Source organism: Cygnus olor, chromosome 5 (genome assembly GCF_009769625.2).
Source record: "Cygnus olor isolate bCygOlo1 chromosome 5, bCygOlo1.pri.v2, whole genome shotgun sequence".
In the NCBI taxonomy this organism is placed as follows: domain Eukaryota; kingdom Metazoa; phylum Chordata; class Aves; order Anseriformes; family Anatidae; genus Cygnus; species Cygnus olor.
This window is the reverse complement of record NC_049173.1, coordinates 63,521,793-63,541,332: the sequence shown is the minus strand read 5'-3', so window position 1 is coordinate 63,541,332 and position 19,540 is coordinate 63,521,793. Positions and strand designations below refer to the sequence as shown.

Below are 19,540 nucleotides of genomic sequence, written 5' to 3'. Positions count from 1 at the left end.
CTTGCTGCAAGAGCCATCCTCAGCTGTGAGGGGACAGAAAGCAGTCATTCTCAGGAGTGTTTCTCTGGGAAAGCTGGCCTCACCAATATCATGTAATGCTTTTGGGCACTGTTCAGAGAAATGAAACAATTAAACCTACTTTGACAGACTTGTAGCAGCTTGGCTTGGAAAACAGTTCATGTTGCTGATGCTGAGGCTAATTAGGTCTTGTGGCTGCTCCTGTAAGAAGGGACAGAAGCCTTCTTACAAAAAGGTTTATATACATGTACCTTATTATCTATTTTATTATACCTACATGCAGCCTTTATTATATACGTTGTTTTGTTTCCGCTAAAAAGAATATGACATAATCTGACGTGGTAGATAAGGCCCTGGATAAAGACTTGGGAATCCCGAGTTCTCCTTCTGAACCCGCTGACCTGCTGTGTGATGCATGCCGGAAATGTAGCTCCTCTTTTTCTTTTTTTCTTTCTTATCTTTTGTTTGGTCTGTCTGGGATCCTAAATGCTCCAGGACAGAGAATGTTTCTTGCTCTGTGTGCGTGCATAGTTATACTTGATACAGCATGGGGATCTAGGAGGTACTGTAAAAGAGAAACTAATAATGATTCCTTTGACAAAGGCCCCAAGAAAGCGACAGTAAGAAGTGGATTTAAATTCAATACTTACAGAGGTTTTCATGATTTAAATGGGGATGAAGTCTAAAATGAAACACTCTGGCTTTGAGCTAATAACTGTCTGTCTTGGAACCTTTGGCTTGTTTGACATGAATTTTGTTTATGGGCATCATGGCTGAAACTGAAGGAGTTTACCAGTAATGTGGAAAAAAAAAGAAGTGAAATATCTTACAGGTCCGGTCTGTGGGCCCAAAGTACCAGAGCAGGAAATTAAAAAGATTTTACAAGGGTTTGATTTCTGCATGTACCCAAAAAATAGCTTAGACATAAATGATGAGGTTTAGGCTTCAAACAATGAGATGCAATGGGTTTTTGTGGCTGCCTATTTAGCAGGTCTCCAAGCAATAAATGATTTCACACATTATACAAGTTTCAGAAAGTCACACCTAGTGAAGTGAGATTTATTCAATAAATTGTTATTTATGGTTCTTATATTGCCTGGAGTGTGAAAATTTGCTCCAAAGATGTTGCCATCTTTCAATACAGAATGTGATGCTACCAGCAATAAGGAAGCAATAGTAAGGTTTTGAATGACAAGCCTGTGAGGTAGCCTTGGTTGGTTATGCATGTGTGCAGTTAGTTGTGTTTTTGGTTTTGTTCATTTTTGTTTTTGTCTGTTTTGTTTTTGTTTTTCCAATAGGTTGCTTATATTTTTTTTCTGCTTGAAATTGAGTGAATAAATCCCTGCAGCTATTTGCTCACCTTCAAAAATCCATTTGAATCTGCCAGTGACCTTTCAGTATTTTGCTTTCCATGAATAGTCAAGAAAACAACAGAGAAATAAAGATAAAAACAGAGAAATCTGGAGGAATAATAAGTCAGAAAAAGGACACTTAAAGGTCCAATTCCTCAAACATCTATCAGCATCTGTCCCATCCTGTCCCATCCCAGTTCCAATCCTTGTCCCATCTGGGAGCCCTTATTTATGTTCCTGGTATTCTGCCTGATCAACCCAACTATGAAAAATCCCACAACTCTGCCAGCTGCAAAGGAAGAGCTGCTCTAGTGCTGTCCTTTGGGGTTTACAAAGCAAGGCAGCAGATGCAAAATCGGGGGGTTCCTGGGCTCGGGGGACATTGGTGTGACTGCAGGCACGAAGGTAGCAACAGAAAATAAATAGATAGCAAACACTGGAGGAAAAATATTTCTTTGCTTGTTTTAGTTTTGTGCTGAGGAGATGACTTTGCAGGCATGTTTGCTGAGGGGCAGGGTATTGAATCACGCCTGAGAGAACAGGCTCATTGACTTTTCCCCTAAATGCGTAGAGAGGGGGAAAGGAAGGACTTGGGCATCTCAGTGTCACTTTGTTATACTCCCATTTTTTTTATGAATAAAAAGTGCTGTTGCTGTAATCTGCTATATCGTGAAGGACTCTGAGCATATTTTGCTTATATTTCACGTGTGGGTCCAATCCAAAGCCAGCTGGAGTGAGTGAGAGCATTTGGATGGGGCTTGTCTTTTGCTGTGGATTGAAATCCAAGAGTATTTTTTTCAGTGGAAAGCTTTAGGGGCTGCAAAAGGTGTCTGTTGAGTACCTGCTCTTGTAAAAGAGAAAGTAACTTCTCATTGTCTTTTTTTGTTTGTTTGTTTTAATGAGATATTTCAACTACTTATCAGTGATGCATGAGCATGGGCCTCAGAGAAAATCTCTGCTGACAGGAATGGGTTTTATGCTTCCAAATCATGTAAGTGAACTCAGAAATGTACCCCAAGGCAAAGGTGGGCCGTGCATTTTCTCTGGCAGTGCCAGCTCAGGAAGTCCCCTTTCCTGCTCGCCTTGTTTGTTCCTGCCCCAGGCCATGCTCTCCTTCACCCAGAAGGCGGTGGTGCCAGCCCAGCCACAGTAGGAGTTACTTGTTTTGCAGAGTTTCCCCAAGCCAGATAGCCCTCTCAGTGGAGAGCTCTCATGCTAGGACACTGTTTTCCTCCCTTAGGGATGACCACAGATGACTGTCTTCCCCAGGAGAGCTTTTTCCTTCCTGTTTCTCTGCCCCTCAGCCAGCTCACGTGCCCTGGCCCGTGTGGGGCAACCTGGCGCGACACAGACCAGCTGTCTGTCACCTGGTGGACTACAGCCCTGAGCTACCCTTCTCTGCAGCGCTCACCCCATGAAGTCAAGAGGCACTGTTGCAAGCAGAAGCTAGGCACCCACTAGGTGGGAAGACTTAACAGCTGTTAAGGATAAAAACCACCCTGCCCCTTCCCAAAGTATTTGGGACTGCCAGGAGGAATCTATTCCAGCACAACAGTAGAAAGTTCAGGCAGATCCCAGACCTGACCAAAAGTTTTAGGCTCCAGACAGAAACACTGACTAATACAGGACAGAAGCATAAATATGTAAATATTTGTGGGAAGTCATCCCGCAGGCATGTCTTTGTTAACTTTGAGGAGCAAAAAGGGAGCAGAGTGTACTTGTATAAAAGTGCAAAGGCTTTCAGAACAAACGGTGGCATTTTCCTAATCTCACGGACAGAGACAGTTTAGGGCTGTCCTAGTTATGCTCGGGATGTTCAGGGAGCATTGACGCTTGTCCTCGTATTTGAATCTATTGTTTTGGAAGTCATGAGGTTATGCTACAAAGCAGCACATTTAGCAGTTACAAGGCTGGTCCCAGTCTCTCTGTACCTACCTAGAAAAACAATATTAGGGATCCTTTTTATCCAGCAGAGAAAATCATAGTATAATCTTGTAGCTCAAGTTAGCACGTACAGATTCAAATAGGAGGTAAGTGGCAACACTTTGGTAGTAAGAGTAAACTATTATTTTTCAGCCCTGTAGCAAGGTCAGGTGGAAAAGCAAGGCTAGCTAAAATTTTGTGCAGATTAATAAGGTAGAATATAATCCCCTACTTCCTTTATTATTATTTATTAATAAAATTAGGATATAATTCTCACAAACTAATCATGGTAATTGGTAATGAAGCCTGGCCAGGCTCACCCGCTTCCTGCTCCTTACCACTAGTCTGCCATATCATAAAACTCGTAAGACCTGCCAACCTGCAGGTTGAAAGGTAAAAACGTATATGTTGGGATGGAGAGAGAGTGTGCTCAGTACACAGATAGTGATCTCTGGCCAGGAATAAATATTTCCTTTACTTTCCCCTGTCACAAAAACCTCCACAAAAAACTGTGAGGTCAATTTGACAGCAAATGCATGCCAGAAAGCAATTTTTGAGGTATACTTTACCGTGTTCAGTCTTTAACTGATCTATACCACTTCTGAGGAGAGGCTGCAGGAGACACAGCTGTGTCTTCTCTTGGTCACAGCTGGCACAGCCCTTTATTGAGCCAAAAGTTCAGCTCCTTGTCTCAAGGAAAACTTTTTTTTCCCATCATCATCTGTGCATTGAAGACATTTAGAGATGCAATCTACCATACCTGTTGAAATGTGTAATAGCTTCCAGATCTTCTGTCTTATTTATCTCTTTCCTATCAAATAAAGCTGTAATCTTCCGTGAGTAGGATGTTTGTATGCAGCCCAGACCTGCAAGATGATGAGTGCCTCATCTTACCATCTAAATGCGAGAATTGAAAGTGTTCAATGTGATGTGAAATTGGTAGCTTAAGGTAACTAGCAGAGGTGTCTCTTCAGATTTTGAGAGAGAAATTTTGCACTTTATTCTGCCTTCTCAAGAGAGACTTATACTTTGTACCACTTGGAGTGGTACCAATCTGGCATTGAGATACTGTGATGACTGATGCCAGCAGGGGAACTGTACATTGACAGTATTTCAATGGATTTTCTCAGGAAATGTATCAGGCAGAAGAGAGCCTGAGAAACAAAATGAACTTTCTAAGTCCCTGTCTTGTTTAAGATTACACAGTTCCGTAGAAAAGCAATGTAATAATGACCTTTTTAATATGCAGTAAGCTTCACTGCTGTTTTTTAATATGCCGTATCACTAGAAGGGTATAATAAGCTCATATAATTTTCCTTTTCCTCCTTTCCTCCTGCCTTTTCCTTCTTTCCAGTAATATTTACTCAGGTCACCTTAGGCTTTGGCTAAAGCTCTACCGTGGGAAAACATCATCGTTTTCTCACTTCTGGTTTGTGCAACAAAATTCTTTCCCTCTTCCACTTCCCCATGAAAGAGAATGGCATAAAATTATCTTCTGGATTGTTTATTGGTGTAATAACTGTATGTCAGTAAGTTGCAACAGTTTCCCAATTTGTCCTTTAGCTCCGAGTAAGGGGATTTAGACAGATTCTCTGTTTATGGCTTTTGAATAAGAAGGATTAGGGTGTTGGGATTGTTCTTCTCCTCCTTTGTCACTATCTAGAAAAATTCTCCATCCCGCTTTACAGCTGTCATGTTGTTAATAGTGAAGTGATTGCCTGTGAATCTGAAACCAACAGCGTGAATGTTAACAATGACTGGTGGGAATGAAGGGTCCTGGTGTGGAAAGCACAAATAGTAGCTGACACTCCTCTGGAGCACCTGGGCCTGAACCACTTTCATTATGGTCTTATGCTAAGAAACTGTCCTGCAGGAAGGGTCTAGGTAACTCTATGGGCACTAAGGATAACTTTCTCCTTTGAAGTGTTGGTTGTTCTTTTAACCACCTGACAGAGCTTGGGCAAGTAAGTGCTTGATGTGTCCGATGAATGATTTCTTGCCAAAAATCTGTTTCTGAAAAACAGAAAGCAAGCTTCCTGTATAGTCCAAACCAATCCTGTATTTGTTTGTTCTTGGATAGTATGTATCCTCTAATGAGGGGTGTAATTATAAAACGTTGGAAGTCTAAATTAATTTAACTGATTAACAAATCCAGTGGCAGATTAACAAATCTGTTTAGCTAGGAGACATCTTCCTTGGCTGGTCCTCCCAACACCTCCTGGCTGCTCTACGGCACTGTAATGTACCTGCTTATTCCTTATGCTGTTGACAATAAATCACAGTTGGGCACAGGAGCTCTACTCTGTAACATGGGCTGCCATGAGCATCACAGACATGGTCTTCGTTCTCTTTGTTGTCATCTTAGAAAATACTAAAATTTGAATAATAATACTCTTAGAATGTATTTTGAACACCTGAAGTTCTGTGATATTCTCTGTTCTGATTAGATGGGATATTTGCCATGACAAAAAAAAAAAGGCTTTTCTGTGTACGTGCTTATGAACAAACTTTCATGGGTGAGCAATGAAAGGACAGGCAAGCAGCATCATGGACCCTCGCTCTTTCTGTGCCACATTGCCTCATGCACTTGCAAAGTGAGGCTGCTGGTGCAACTACGATGGTAGGACAAGATCACACATGATAGGGGAGGATGTTGCAAACTTACACCAAAGGAGATGTGGTCAGAGAAGAATTTATGGATGAAGATGTTGTCCACTCATTTTTCTATAAAATATGGTGAGGAGGGACCAGAAATGGACAACATCCACAGAGGATGACACAAACCTTCAGATGGATTTCTTGCATTAATTGTACCCGTTGACACAGCAGTGTGGCAAGTTCTGTCTCCACAAGTTAAAGTCAGAGAAAACAAGTCCAAAAAGTGGTTTGTGACCACTGTGTTTATAATAAAAAATTGCCTCCCTGGCATCATCAGTAGCATGGAGGACTCAGTGTTTGGGCTCTCCGCAACTCCTTGGAATCTGTCCCAGAATTACCTGTACCACTGGTGCCCCACTGATAAGGACACAGCACTGCTCTTTAGCCAGACAGGTGAGGCCATATTATGATTCCTTTATGAGAATTTTACAGGCTCATCTTTTCTCAGTCTACATCACACTGGATAACACCTGAAATGTGACTCATCTAGCAAAACGAGGTTAGGGTTTGGCTTATTTTGATGTGGAAGAAAACACCATATGAGGGGCATGAGGGTTAAGTAGCTACACTCTTTGAGTTGTAAGCATAGTTAAAAGAATTCTGTGAAGGAGGATAACTGATAATTGGCTGATGTGATGTAGAAAATATGCATTTCCTACTTGGTTTGTGTCCCCTCTCCCTGCCAGTGTTATCACTCTGGCCTTGTTTGCACTCAGTGAGATATCACAAAGCTGGTTTGCAGAAAACATGGCAGTGCTCAGATTAGGGGAGACACTGTGACTTGAATCTGCCTTTCTTTCACATGTGGTAAATGCACAGTTAGACTCCAACTTCTGCATCAGGCTGGTGCCGCCCCATGCAAGAAGCCTGGCTTGGAAAGCAATGAAGCATCCTTGAGGCTGATGGGCACGTTGCAATAGCAGTGCTGCTGGTTTGCTGAATCAGTCTCATCCTGGGAAATGCTCAGCTCCTGGATAACATTTTTCCTTTGTTACACTCCTCTGATAAGTGAAGGATTTTGACCTGCTTCTTGGGCTGAGTTGTTAGCTCACTGCTGATACTGGGTAGTACGTGTTACAGTTCATCTGTATTAAGCAGAGAGGGGAGATCTCTCATCTTCTATTTTTAGAGAATTCTTTATGCTGTTGCATACAACAACTGTAGCAGTATTTGTTGAAGTATGGGTAGTGATTAGATATATAACGTTCAAACCTGGCTGCTGAGTTGGGGTTGGGCAGAATCATGATGAATATAGAGGCAAGAAGCAAATAAGTGTAGCAATTACTAAGGAATATTCTCTCTCTCTTTTTTTTTTTTTTTTCATGGCAGCCAAGCCTTTATTTTTAGTTTGGTTTTAAGTAGAACATCAGCAGAGAAACATTACATCACAGTGTAGATTCAATCTGAAATTAAGCCTGAAAAGGAAGTAAACATTATAAAATGGCAATGATTTCCATAATTATTGCCTTTTATTCAAGCACAGGTATAATGGCTGACCTTGCAGAGACTGCCAGCCTCTCTGTACAGTCCTTTCTACTAGGAGCTGCGACAGGAGGAAAAATGGTAATAAATTCTGGCTGCTGTAAACAGCTGAGTTTAATACATGCTGCAGTGCTCTTTACGCTGTCTTAGACAGAGGAGAGATGGCTTTTCTCTTGTGTCCCAGGGTAGGTGGACTGCAGGGATGCCTGTATCGAGCAGAATCCGAATCAGAAGCTGCCTGTGAGCAGTGTTTCCCATGAGCAAAGGGCCGTGCCAGGGAGATGAGAGGTGCCCTGGCTGCAGCAGGAAAGTCCTCGTCCCCATGTGCCCCTGTGGGGACGGGGCCTTTGTAAGGGGGTTCTGCCATGGGGAATTCGCTGTTGGGGAGAGAATCTAACAATTTAATTAAAAGTAAATTAAGGCATTAAGAGTTAATAAATGTATTAATGGTATATTAAAATTAAAAATAATTAATACATTCAAAAATTACAGTGTCTCTTTCCAAACCACCTTATAAAGGCTTGAGGGATTCTCTGTAGTTTGTTTTACCCCTGAAGGGCTTCTAAACAAGCAAAAAAGGATTCAGTTTTCAGATGCCGAAACATGCCTTGCTGACAAAGAGAAGCTAACTTTACAGCCATTCAAACAGCACTCCTTTCCACAGCAGTCAGGGTACTCATGGCTCAAAAGGGGCTGTCATGTCTTGTGCATGCACTTGTGGGCTGATCTGATGAGAATAGAAGTGGAAAAAGGAAAGGTCTTTTAGGCTTCATTTCAGCAAAGTATTTCAGCTTGACAAAAGTAAATTAAGGCTGAAATTGTGCTGAAGTACTTCTCTGAATCAAAGCCTAAAACAGTATTTTGCCTGTTCCCTTATGCTTGAGTTTTAATTGGTGAAGCGAGACATGAACTAACTATAATTCCTGCTATTCTGTAATCATTAGAAATGATTTTTCTACCAGTGTCCAGGTAGGTTACTGTGTTAGAATTAATTTGCATTTGTTTCAAACAGCAATAAGCTAAGCACAAATTCTGGTGTTCATTTTGATTGTAATCTTCTGTCTTGCACATATAGATATATCTAATCATTGTGGAGGAAACTTATCTTTTCAGTTTGAAAATTTTCCTGATAGAAACCATGCATTTGTGTGTGTTTGCTTATCAGCAACTTGCGTGTAGTGTGGGGGCATGGTACAAAACTGGCTGAAGTGTAAGAATGTTGATAATAACTGATTTGCATCTGTACCTGCATCTGAAAGCAGTCCTATGAATAGGCAGATCTCCCAGAGCCTTTGTTAATTGCAGACCTTATGCACTAACGCATAAAGGTATCCTTTGATCTGTAATCAGCAGTGAGGTTACCCAGGGCAGCTTCGCTTCTCAAACATCTCCAGTTCAGCTTCGCTTCAGTATTGAGTTACAAGCACTAAGGTATTTATTGCTTCATGTTCTTCCTGGTGAGGAGGTTGTCCCATATGCTTCCTGCAGTCATCTTCTGTCATGCTCCCCCAGCCCTCTCTGCATCTGATGCTGCACCTCTGAATGTGGCTATTGTTCACGAGTGCCTGTGTTTGCACATTCCCTGACTCAGGGCCTTTTCTCATGGCCATAGCCGTGCAGACCGATTGCTCCATCACCATGCTCACTTTTCCTGTAGCAACAATGACTCACATGATTTTGTTTTGAAATATTCATGGGGTAGGTCTTCTTGCTAAAAAGCTGCAAAAACATGTCATTTATTTGGTTTGAGTCAAAAGAGAGGAATTCCAGGTTTTTTTCCCTATTTAAACAGCCTGGAGTGGTAAATGAGAAACAATCAGCAATAATTTTGCATAGGTAGAAAAGCCAGCATGTTTGAGAATTTCACACAGCCTGGATAATTGAAAATGTCCTGCCTCATTGTATCAAGGACTCATTCTTAAATTCTCATTTTATTCCTCCCTGGCCTATCTGGGGAGTAGTTGGTGGTGTCTGGGTTAATGAAACACATGTTCTCACAGCACAACAGCCCCAGGCACGAAGCACAAGCCATTGGTCTAGGGAGCTCTGGGTGCCTGCCACCTCAGAAGGGGGTGCCTCGGGGTCAAGGAGTGTACTGCAGCTGAGCACTCACACTGGGGAGCAGGAAGAAAGCAGTAACATCTCCCTGTCATCATCTAGCTCTTCAGACAGACCAGAGATCTTCAAGGGCTTCCTTTAAAAGCTGGCCTCCTGCAGGAATGCTGCAAGAGCTGATTGCAGCGAGACAGCTGCAGTATGGAGACTGTTACTCATGATAGTGATATATTTTCATTTGTATCTTGTCCATGATGCTGTTACTTGGTCTTATCCACCTGAATGAAACTGCTGCTATTATTTAGTCTTATCCACTGAGAGAAATGTTTATTTTTCAGTGTTTAGGTGTGTGTTGTGTCTGGTGCAGTGCAGTTCTGACCCAAATGCCAGCCTGTGCAGTAACCGGAATCCGCCCCCAACACACACTCCATTTCTCATCCAAACTTTAGCAGTCTGCCATGATTTTCACTGCCATTTTCCCTTTACTTGATGCCTTTCCAACTTTCTGCTTTTTCCTTCCCCTCTGCCTCTGCAGTTTGTGTGTGGTGAAGGAGGAGGCTGGCCAAATTCTCGGCCTTGTAGTTTCTTCCCAGAGCCCTTTACAGTCCTCTGCAAATCTCTCAGACCATTTCGTCTTGCAGAGTTGTTGCAGACTTCGCCCTCTCTCTCAGAGACTGGATGGAACTAACCCAAAATCTGGGGAGGTGTTGAAGGGTGCAGTAGAAAAGTGTCAGGCGGCCAGTCCTGCTACAGAGTTCATCAGTGGCATAAGGACAGGAGCTACCACAAGAAAGCACTGCTGTGGGCTGTGATCAGACACGTGGGTGTGTAATACCCACCTGAGTCAAGGTATGACACTGGGGAAGGTCAGAGGCTCCAGACTCCAACCACAAGTGGGAGGAATCTCTCCCAGGCAGACGAGGGGATGTGGGTCAGGAAGGTGACGCGGTCACTGAGCAGTTGTAGGTTGGAGCATGTATGCGTTAAAACACCAGCTGAAGGCATTCAGCAAATGTGGACAGAGTAGCATAATTAAGTCAGCAGGAAGAAATGAGAAACATGAAAAGGTTGTGGAAAAGTAAACACAGGCAGTGGAAAGACTTCTTTGTGAATTTACATTTTTGGCTTCATTACTCCATCCAAGGAAACAGCAGGACCAGTCCTGTGCATGGTCCAGAGCACCCACATAGAGCTGGCACCAGCCCTGGGGTGACGGACCTGCTGTGTGGCTTGGACCTACATGCAAGGGTGGTCCTCCCTCCCCTCCTGGCATATTGAGCTTGTCCATTCCTTGGGAGAGGAGGAGGAGGAGGCAGGTGTCTTCTCACCTGCTCCTCTTCTCAATGTAAGTGCCAAAACGACAGTGGGGAGGCATGAGGGTAGCAAGACAGGGTCCAGGAGGCCTGCCAGCACATGGTTGTCCACACTGGAGGCACAGTCTTGGATTTAGGAGGTGCTTAGGGTGTGAGACTCCCTCAGGTGTCTGAGAAACTGTAGGTGGAGGGAGGAGTGAGAAGGAATACAAGTTTTGGCTGTTAGTATGAAGAAAAGGCAGTTGTCAAGTGTATCTGTGGGATATTACCAACGTGAGTAGTGTGTGTAACCAAACATGACTTTAACGTTTCATGGGAGCTGATGACTTGCAGCACTCAAAGAGTGATGGTCTTCTGAAACAGACACATCCAGAACTGGCATCTGCATTGGCAGTGCTCCCTGCAGCCAGGACAGTGTCCATTCACTGTTCAACAGCAGACAGCATGTGCTTCTAGAATCCGGTGATTGTGCTATGGCATATATCGATGATTAGTTTTTAATGTAGACTAGATTTGGGGTAATTCGTTGGTGAAGTGAGCTGGAAATTGATAGCAGACATCATCCTATCTATGGAATAGTAAATGTGCTTGATCTCCTCCTCTGTTGTTCTCTCTCCAAGGTATAGCCTAGTATCTGCCAATACCAAATTCAGCATTCCCAGAATTATATACTTTTTTTAACTGAGAGGCAGTAGGTATATTGAGAAGTAGGTATATCGTACAGCCTTAGGAATAGAAATGCTCCAGCAGCTACTACTTAAAGAAGCAGTATCACTTTGTGTGCTAAAATCTCTATCATTTTGGTCCTAAAGTCAAATTATGGCAATTTAGCTCATTTTTGTGCGTAGGATGAGCTGTAACAAGTGTTTGTGCTGCAGTCTGTGACATGAGAGTGGCAGTATCGGTTCGATTACCATTCTTCTATTACGAGATAAAGTTGAGTCATGTGAATTTGCTTTTGACGTGGGCATTAACCATGCAGTCCCTACAATTCAGCTGAGTCATGGCAGTATCTGAAATTCTTATACCTCGTCTCTTTGTCTGACCTTTGTGTCTCCACATGCAACAAGGAAAAGTTTCTATGTGCTACCATGAGAAAATGATTTGGAGAACAAACTACCCCAGTGGAAGAGAAATCAACTTTGAGTAGGAAAGATGCAGTGTCATTTTTTGCCTATAAAGTGACAAAAGACCTTTTCTTAAAGAGTTGCTTTGATGATGATGTAACCTTTCCATTTCCAGAAAGATTCATCAAGTTGTATAATTGTAAATGTAAAGGAGAAGTGTCTCTCATTTCCTGTCATTATTGATAGGCTTATAGAGAAAATGTCAGATATTTTTTTCTTTATCAAGAATGTATTAATAAGATGGTATAACACCATGTTAGTACTTTCACAGCAAGAAGGTCATGGTGGTTTTTTTCTAATCTAATTAACAAAAAGGACAGCAAAAGCCCAAACCTGAGCAAATTCCAAATAAGGTTAGGCATACATTTTAACAAACGACAACCATGGGGAAAAAAAAGAAAAAAAAAAAAAAAGGAAGTAGAAGTGGTGAATCACCTGTGTTTTGAAATCAATTGTAACTGGCTATTTTCTCTAGAAATTGTTCACTAGTTTTGCTTTAGCTGAGTGCAAATTATTGGGATAGGTACAGCTTAATGGGATGAGTTCAGTGGACTGGGCGTGTGCTGAGCATCCTGGCTATATAATAGCCTTACATATCGATGTTAAAAGAAACTTCCTTTATCCCACAAAAGTTACAAACCCAGTCACCTTTTCACAGATGATTATAGTAGTAGGCTTATTCAGCGTGTACGGTTAAATGTGCGTGCGGGACAACCCATAGCTGATAGACCAGGCAGAAGTCTCCGTCAGCAGCTCTGCTGGGACAAAGCATCCATCCCGGGCTGGCAGAGCAGCCCGTGTCGCTGGGACACGTGTCTCAGCAGCGGCACTGCCGTGTGTCAGAGGGAGCGAGCCCCACGCCAGCGTGGCACTGGCACCCCAGCACAGCTGGCCCTGTGCTGCAGTGACCATAGCGCGTCTCCCGCATGCACACCGGCAGTTCTTCCCCTCTGAACTATGTGGTGCTTTATGCTCCTTGTTAGTACATGACTCATGCAACGGTTTGGTTTCTTGTGCCCATGGATAAATTACCTGCATGTAGGTAATAAACGCAGCCTTTTCCAGTAGAATGACAGCTAAAACATTATGCAGAGTTTCTGTAAAAATGCATGAACCAGATGAAGAAGCCTACTCTCAAGACCTGCTCTCTGTATTGTCAAAACTACCCAGGACTATTACAAGTGAAAGTATTCTGAAAATATTCTGTGAGTTTTCTGTTGCTTTATTTTGTGTGTTTCACACACCTTAAAGGAAATAAGCCATCTGATTGACTTCACATTTCTCATGAACAAGAACATTTGGGACAGCATGTGGGTTGCACAACTTGAAAGGAAAAAGTAGACTTGTTTTCCTAGGATAGGACTTTCTTCTTCTAACTTACAAAATATGCTTCTCATGAATAATAATACCCTTTTGAAAGGATTTGAATTGTATTTTAGAGATTTAAATTGTGGGTTCCCTTACATCTGTTCTCTCTGAAGTTGACCTTACGGAATGTAAAAGCCTCACAACAAAGTGAAAGATATGTATCCTTTGTAATTATCTTTCCAGCTATGGCAGAGACACAGATGCTTTGGAAAAGTAAGAGTTTGGTGACACTGGTGGGTGTCTTCAAGTCTCTCTGACCTCTGCACAAGCAGTGCCTGTGCATGGAGCCTTAAAAAAAGCACAGGCCAAGGGGCTGACAAGGGCAATGGTGTGACCTGTGGGATGCTGGCCAAGCAGGGTGCTGCCACATGCTGTGTTCAGCTGCTGCCCTGCCCTAACCGCCTTCTGGGAAAGCTCTGAAGGAGAAATCGATGTCCTGGGCTGGAGCCCGAAGCCTCCCCTAGCGTGGGAATAGCACACACACGAGGATGCAGGGGCTGATTTACGTCACAGCACTGTGTGTAAAACAGCAAGTTACAAAAGGGCATTCTATAGAAAGGAAAAAAATATTCACTGAATATTAGAAGAATGTTTCTCTTCCTGCTTTTAGCTTAGCCTGGCTCTTTTTTTAGTCATTCATGTAAGACGACCGAATCGGTAGCAGTTGAAAATGCCACAGCATCATTAAAGTGAGCTTGAGAATTGTGCCAGGAGTCTGCACCGTGCTCTACAGTTCTTCCAAAACACAGCATTATGTTTGGTACTGCAGTCACTCTAGGGACCAAAATAGGAGTCAACATCAGCATCGTTGCATGCTATAAAGAAAAATTAGAGAAACACATAATTTTACAAGAATACTGGTTTAGGCTTCATATGTTATAAAAACATGCTATAATTGATAGACCTTAAAGGAAGTATCAAGTGAAAAAAAAACACAACAGAGTAAGAAGACAAGTGTTTACAATTTTTATGTTTCCCAAAACTTTTCTCTCTTCTTCCTCTAATTCTCGCTTTTCCCATTCGTCAGACTTCAAAAGTTAATCACTGACAGGAATAAACAGATGAAACCTTTCTCCTGGCCCTGGAATAGTCAAGTAAAAATGCTTCTGAGAGTTATTCCAGTGGAAGTCTGATGCCACCTAAAGTTTCCAAAAAGTCTTGCAGTAAAAGAAATCAGCATGCCCCCTTCCTGCTCCCCCCCTGCCCCAGCATTCTCAAGCAATAATCGCTCTGAAGTTATTAGTTATTTATAGTTATTTGTGGCTACATTAAGCACAGCACAAGTTTGCACTGTGAGAAAATTAGCTCAGTCATGCTAGGCTAGGTAAAATCCCAAATTTCTGTCATCCTCAGCATGCAAGAAGCAGACACTATAATTCAGTCCAAAATCAAAGCTCTGTAACGGAGACTTTATTCCCCTGCAGTTAAAACTGGCTTGGTAATGAGGTTCCTTTATTTTTAACGTTTGGAAACCATGTGACTGTAAAAGGGAATCAGATTCAGTAGATGGAAGAACAATGTATGCAGTATATGTTCTGCCAATGACATTAAGCCTTAGTATTTAGGGTATGCTGACATGGATATTTCAGAGCACCTTTCTGAGCAGGGTTAATGCCATGATCACCACAGTTGGTCAGTAAGTCCATCAAAATACACTGCACTAAAAGTAGGCTGTTGTCACAAAAATACACAAACTTTGAAAAATGTGTCGCTTTTACTAATTTTCTTTGGAACAAGCATTGTTGGTTTTTTGTTTATTTTTATTCTGTTTTTATCTGAGTTAATAGTTTTTCTTAACAATACTTTGCATCAATTTTTATTTTTTCATTTGTTCTTGTTTGTTTATCAGTGCTTGACGTAAGAACACCAATATTGTGCATTGTTAATACTTAAGTGGTCATTACAGCTGAGAACTGCAGTTGGTTTTTGATTTCAAGCAATCATTCAAAGTGGCTGTTATTTACTGTTGTTGGGAACATTAAATATCGTCTTCTAGATCATAGTCTCCTGACTGCTGTGATGAAACAAACTGATTCTAGTCTTTTAGCTTTAGTTTCAAGTCACTTAAAGGTGGATGTGGGAGGAGCTACCACGCTCCCCACTGCAGAGGGAGTATGGACTGGAACGACACTTAGGTCATCAGAAGTCAGGAGCAGTATGTTGAAAGGCATGTGGGGAAACGGGGGCAGCCCCTTGGGCACTTGCATTTTAACACACTAAGTTTATCAGCTGGTGATACATGTTCTGGATGAACAAGCTCTGCTCACACAGATGTTCCTCTCTCTTCAGCACCCTCTCGAGCTGCTCACACGCCGTGGTGGCTCTGCTGTACCCCTTCTCCTGGCAGCACACCTTCATTCCTGTTCTGCCCTCGTCCATGATTGATATCGTGTGCTGCCCTACGCCCTTCCTGGTGGGACTGCTCTCCAGCTCTCTGCCAAAACTGAAGGAGCTGCCTGTGGAGGAGGTAGGAGCTGGCACCAAAATTATTTGCCTGGACTAAAACTGGACTTGCCCTGGAGAGAGGCACAAAAGTCCACGTGTGTGTAATTTTTAATATTCCTTTTTGTTTCTTCTCTGCCAAATTCTCATGTACAACTGCCTCTTGGTAAAACTGCAGTTGTAAGTTTAGTCTTCTCTTTTATCCCCCTCTCTGTGCCTGGCACCTTGACAGAGAGAAGCAAATTGTAACCTGGTTAACAATTAAGTAGTGTAAATATTCTCATTTCTTTTGATTTTGTTGTTCCTGGACCAACAAGAGGAAGTATGAAATGCCAGTTGCTATGACACCTGTTAATGCTAATGCAAGTTGTGCATGAAGCCATAGGCAGGAGAGAAAATAAAGCCTTTAAGGCCTTTTTTTTTTTGGTAACTTTTAAGACTTTGCTAATACTATATTGGAATTCAAATGAGGGTTCCACTTCATCAGTTCTTCCAGTAAAATACCACCAAATTCCTCAAGGCCACACTGTTCTTTCTTACTTCTCTTTTCCTGTCATTTTTCTATGAAATTATCTTTTTGTGCCCACTTTCAATATATTGTGTGCATCAGGTCCTTGTAAATCTCTGTTGTTTTCCTCCCACTCTCCTAACATTGCTCTTCCACATCTTCTCAGCTCCTTCTCGCAGCATCAGTGCTTCATTAGCATCAACATTTCACACCCTTGCACTTCAGAAGTCCTGCTGCCTAAGACAGTACCATTTTCTTTGAAGCCCTCTGAAATACTTGTCATCCACATGATAGCAAAAAATGATTACCAATAACTTGCATTAAGTGTGAGAAAAAAAAACCTGCCTAATCCTTTAAACTTTTTTTTTACATATTTACAGATCCATTATACTAGATCTGTTGTATTTAATGATGATAAATTAGACTTTAAGCTCTACAGAAAGAACTTCATCAACCTGTTGTTTTCATAGCAGGAATTTGATTCATGTTGAGGCTTGGGACCATTCAGATGATCTTTCTCCATTAAAAAGCAGACACAAATGTTTTCTGTCTCTTAATACATATTTCACTGTAATGTTTTATTTCTTCAGGCTTTGATGGTTAACCTGGGATCTGATCGATTCATCAGACAGGTAAAGTACAGCTTGCAATGTTGCCACACAGCTTAGCAACCTGTTTAGTCCTATCGTATTATTAGTTTTTTTTTTTTTTTTTTTTTTAATCAGAGATGTGTGGCAGGAACTGTGCAGTAGGCAAGACACTAGGAAAAAAATGCTCATTTTCTGTTTCAGTTGCAAATTGGCACTACTCTCCTCAGGTATCCAACAGGGATTGAGGCCGTAAATGTCAGAAGAAATCAAGAACTGTGTTTGCGGTGTAAAGAAAGCATCCAAAGATAATATCATGTTAGCAAGAAAATTCACAGTGTTAGAGACAAAAATTGCAAGGAAGTCTCTGAGTGAGAGAGGAAAGGTAGAGAATAGTAGTGTGGTAGCAGAAGCAGGAGCCTTGTGAGCCGGGAGATGAAGGATCACCATCTCCTGTAGTAATATGGCACTAGATAACTTCAAAAGTATCTGTCTGCAGGTTAGGTGAGTAAATTTCCTTGCATCCCTGGAAGACATGACTGGTGAGTAGTGGTTGCACTGCTAAGAATCTTGTGTCTGCTTGCTTTTGCTGAATAAGCTTTAAATAAGTTGAAGAGAGCAGTGGGGTAAAACCCCAGAAAACAAGATATGCTAGAATATAAGTAGAATCAAGTACCAAGCAGCTGTGTATACATGTAGCTAGGTTTTGCATGATGTTTATTTAGTAAAAACAACTATTTGGACTCTTCGGCATGTAAAGAGCTGATTCCAAGTTTATATAAGTTTGCCTTGGTCTTTGGATTATTTTGCTCTTTGAATTATCTTTTCTGACTTTAAGAGTAATGAGAAATTTTGTTTAGAAATACATGATAGCTGCACATATGTTTTTATTATTTCATTTATGTAGTCATGACAGTAGCTAGCTGATAAAAAAATGCTTTTCTTCTGAATTTTAAACTGTGCAAAAGTATGTACTATAGTTGCTGTACATGATGAATGTGATTTAAAGATTTTTTTTCCTCTGTCAGATGGATGATGAAGACACGCTGTTACCTAGAAAACTGCAAGCTGCTCTGGAGCAGGCTCTAGAGAGAAAGAACGAACTGATAAATCAGGATTCAGATAGTGATTCAGATGATGGTAAGTTCATTTGGAAACAGGCTCATTATTAACAGACATGTAGGTGGTATTCTGACTTTCTACCCAGGAGAAAGAAAGACTTTAATACTCAAATACCTTTTGCAATATCAAAGATAATCTCTGAACACATGGAATGGGACTGATGACATCAACACACAGTAATACATTATCAGCAGTCTGTTTTAGTTTCTTTGTAACCAACATGCACATGAGTACTTTTAAGCCTTTATTCAAAAAGGGTTTTGCAGTTAACTTGGCCCTGGTTCAATCCAGATAACTATACATGTTTAGAAGTGTGTCTGAATTCAGAGTTGCTGTTGACTCTTGATATATTCAGGGGAGGGAAGCAGGTACCTCCAGGGAATGGTTTCTGTACTAGAGGGGCTGAATTGCCTTGGAAGGTTCATATTTCTCACCAGCAATTATAAAAAGAGCCCAGGGCTAATTTAACTGACTGTGGTTAAACGGTATGCAACGGGCCTCTATTCAGTTTTTGAAATGTATTTCTACTCATCTTTGCTTTACATATCTAAAATTATTTTAACATCTCAGAAGCAATGAAAACCTAAATTCTACAACACACCCTTTTTGATCTGTTTTGGTATAAATTCATTATCCCCAGAGCAAACATTTTAATTCGCAGTCATACAGAAGTTTGTTAAGAAAACACTTATTCAGATTTAAAGTAAGAGGTATAATTTTGATGAGGCACCCACAGAATTTTTAATTTCCTGACCTGTCTCCTGAGGATTTGTACTTCTTGTTGATTTTTGGTTACGCAACATCAGTTTTGTAGGCTGGCACTCTTGATTATAAAGCATTTTTCCCTATCTGACACATATCCATGGCCGCAAAGGATTTGGTACAACTCCTTTCAGTTATTAGCATCAATAAACTGCTAGATGACAGTACCTGGCTCAGGGGGGATGACAACACTGACAAATCTGGGAGCAGCTGATTTTGGTGTCTTATTGCTGCCTTGTTTTGCAGAATGTAACACCCTGAATGGATTAGTGTCTGAGGTTTTTATCCGATTCTTTGTGGAGACCATTGGCCATTATTCCCTGTTCCTAACCCAGAATGAAAAAGGAGAGCGTGTCTTCCAAAGGGAGGCTTTCCGTAAATCTGTGGCCTCTAAGAGTATCCGGCGCTTCTTGGAAGTGTTCATGGAATCCCAAATGTTTGCTGGTTTCATCCAGGACAGAGAGCTGAGAAAATGCAGGGCAAAAGGTAAGGGTGATGTCCTTTGCTGTGATACAGATCACGTGCATTTCACACTGATCCAACAGTTAGCATCTTCATTTGCTGTCGGAGCCTAGCAAATTCTGTGTAGCTAACAAACCGCCAGAAGCACGTTACCTGCTTCTCACGGGGCTAAATGTTAGCGATCGCGCAAAGGCTTTAACCAGGAGAATCCACGGCTGAGCGCCTTATATCACTCAAAGGAAAAACTGCTCGTGCCACAGCAGTGCTCCTGCGAAGGGCACAGCCACCCCCGGCGTGGAGCTGCCCGGGCGGCTGCCCGCCGCTGCTTCTCAGAGGAGCACCGTGGCAGGGCCCGCACGAC

General features: G+C 41.9%; 1 protein-coding gene across 8 annotated transcripts in view; it reads left to right on the top strand.

Moving 5' to 3' along the window:
* The window catches only part of DENND2B (DENN domain containing 2B), a 166,964-nt gene that overhangs the window by 145,853 nt on the left and 1,571 nt on the right, over window positions 1-19,540 (top strand). For all 8 annotated transcript variants that reach the window (XM_040559046.1, XM_040559050.1, XM_040559052.1 and 5 more), the window contains 4 exons: window positions 15,586-15,763; window positions 16,837-16,878; window positions 17,862-17,973; window positions 18,964-19,203. In XM_040559046.1, the coding sequence (XP_040414980.1) occupies window positions 15,586-15,763; window positions 16,837-16,878; window positions 17,862-17,973; window positions 18,964-19,203 (572 nt within the window). The remainder of the gene's footprint in view (window positions 1-15,585; window positions 15,764-16,836; window positions 16,879-17,861; window positions 17,974-18,963; window positions 19,204-19,540) is intronic.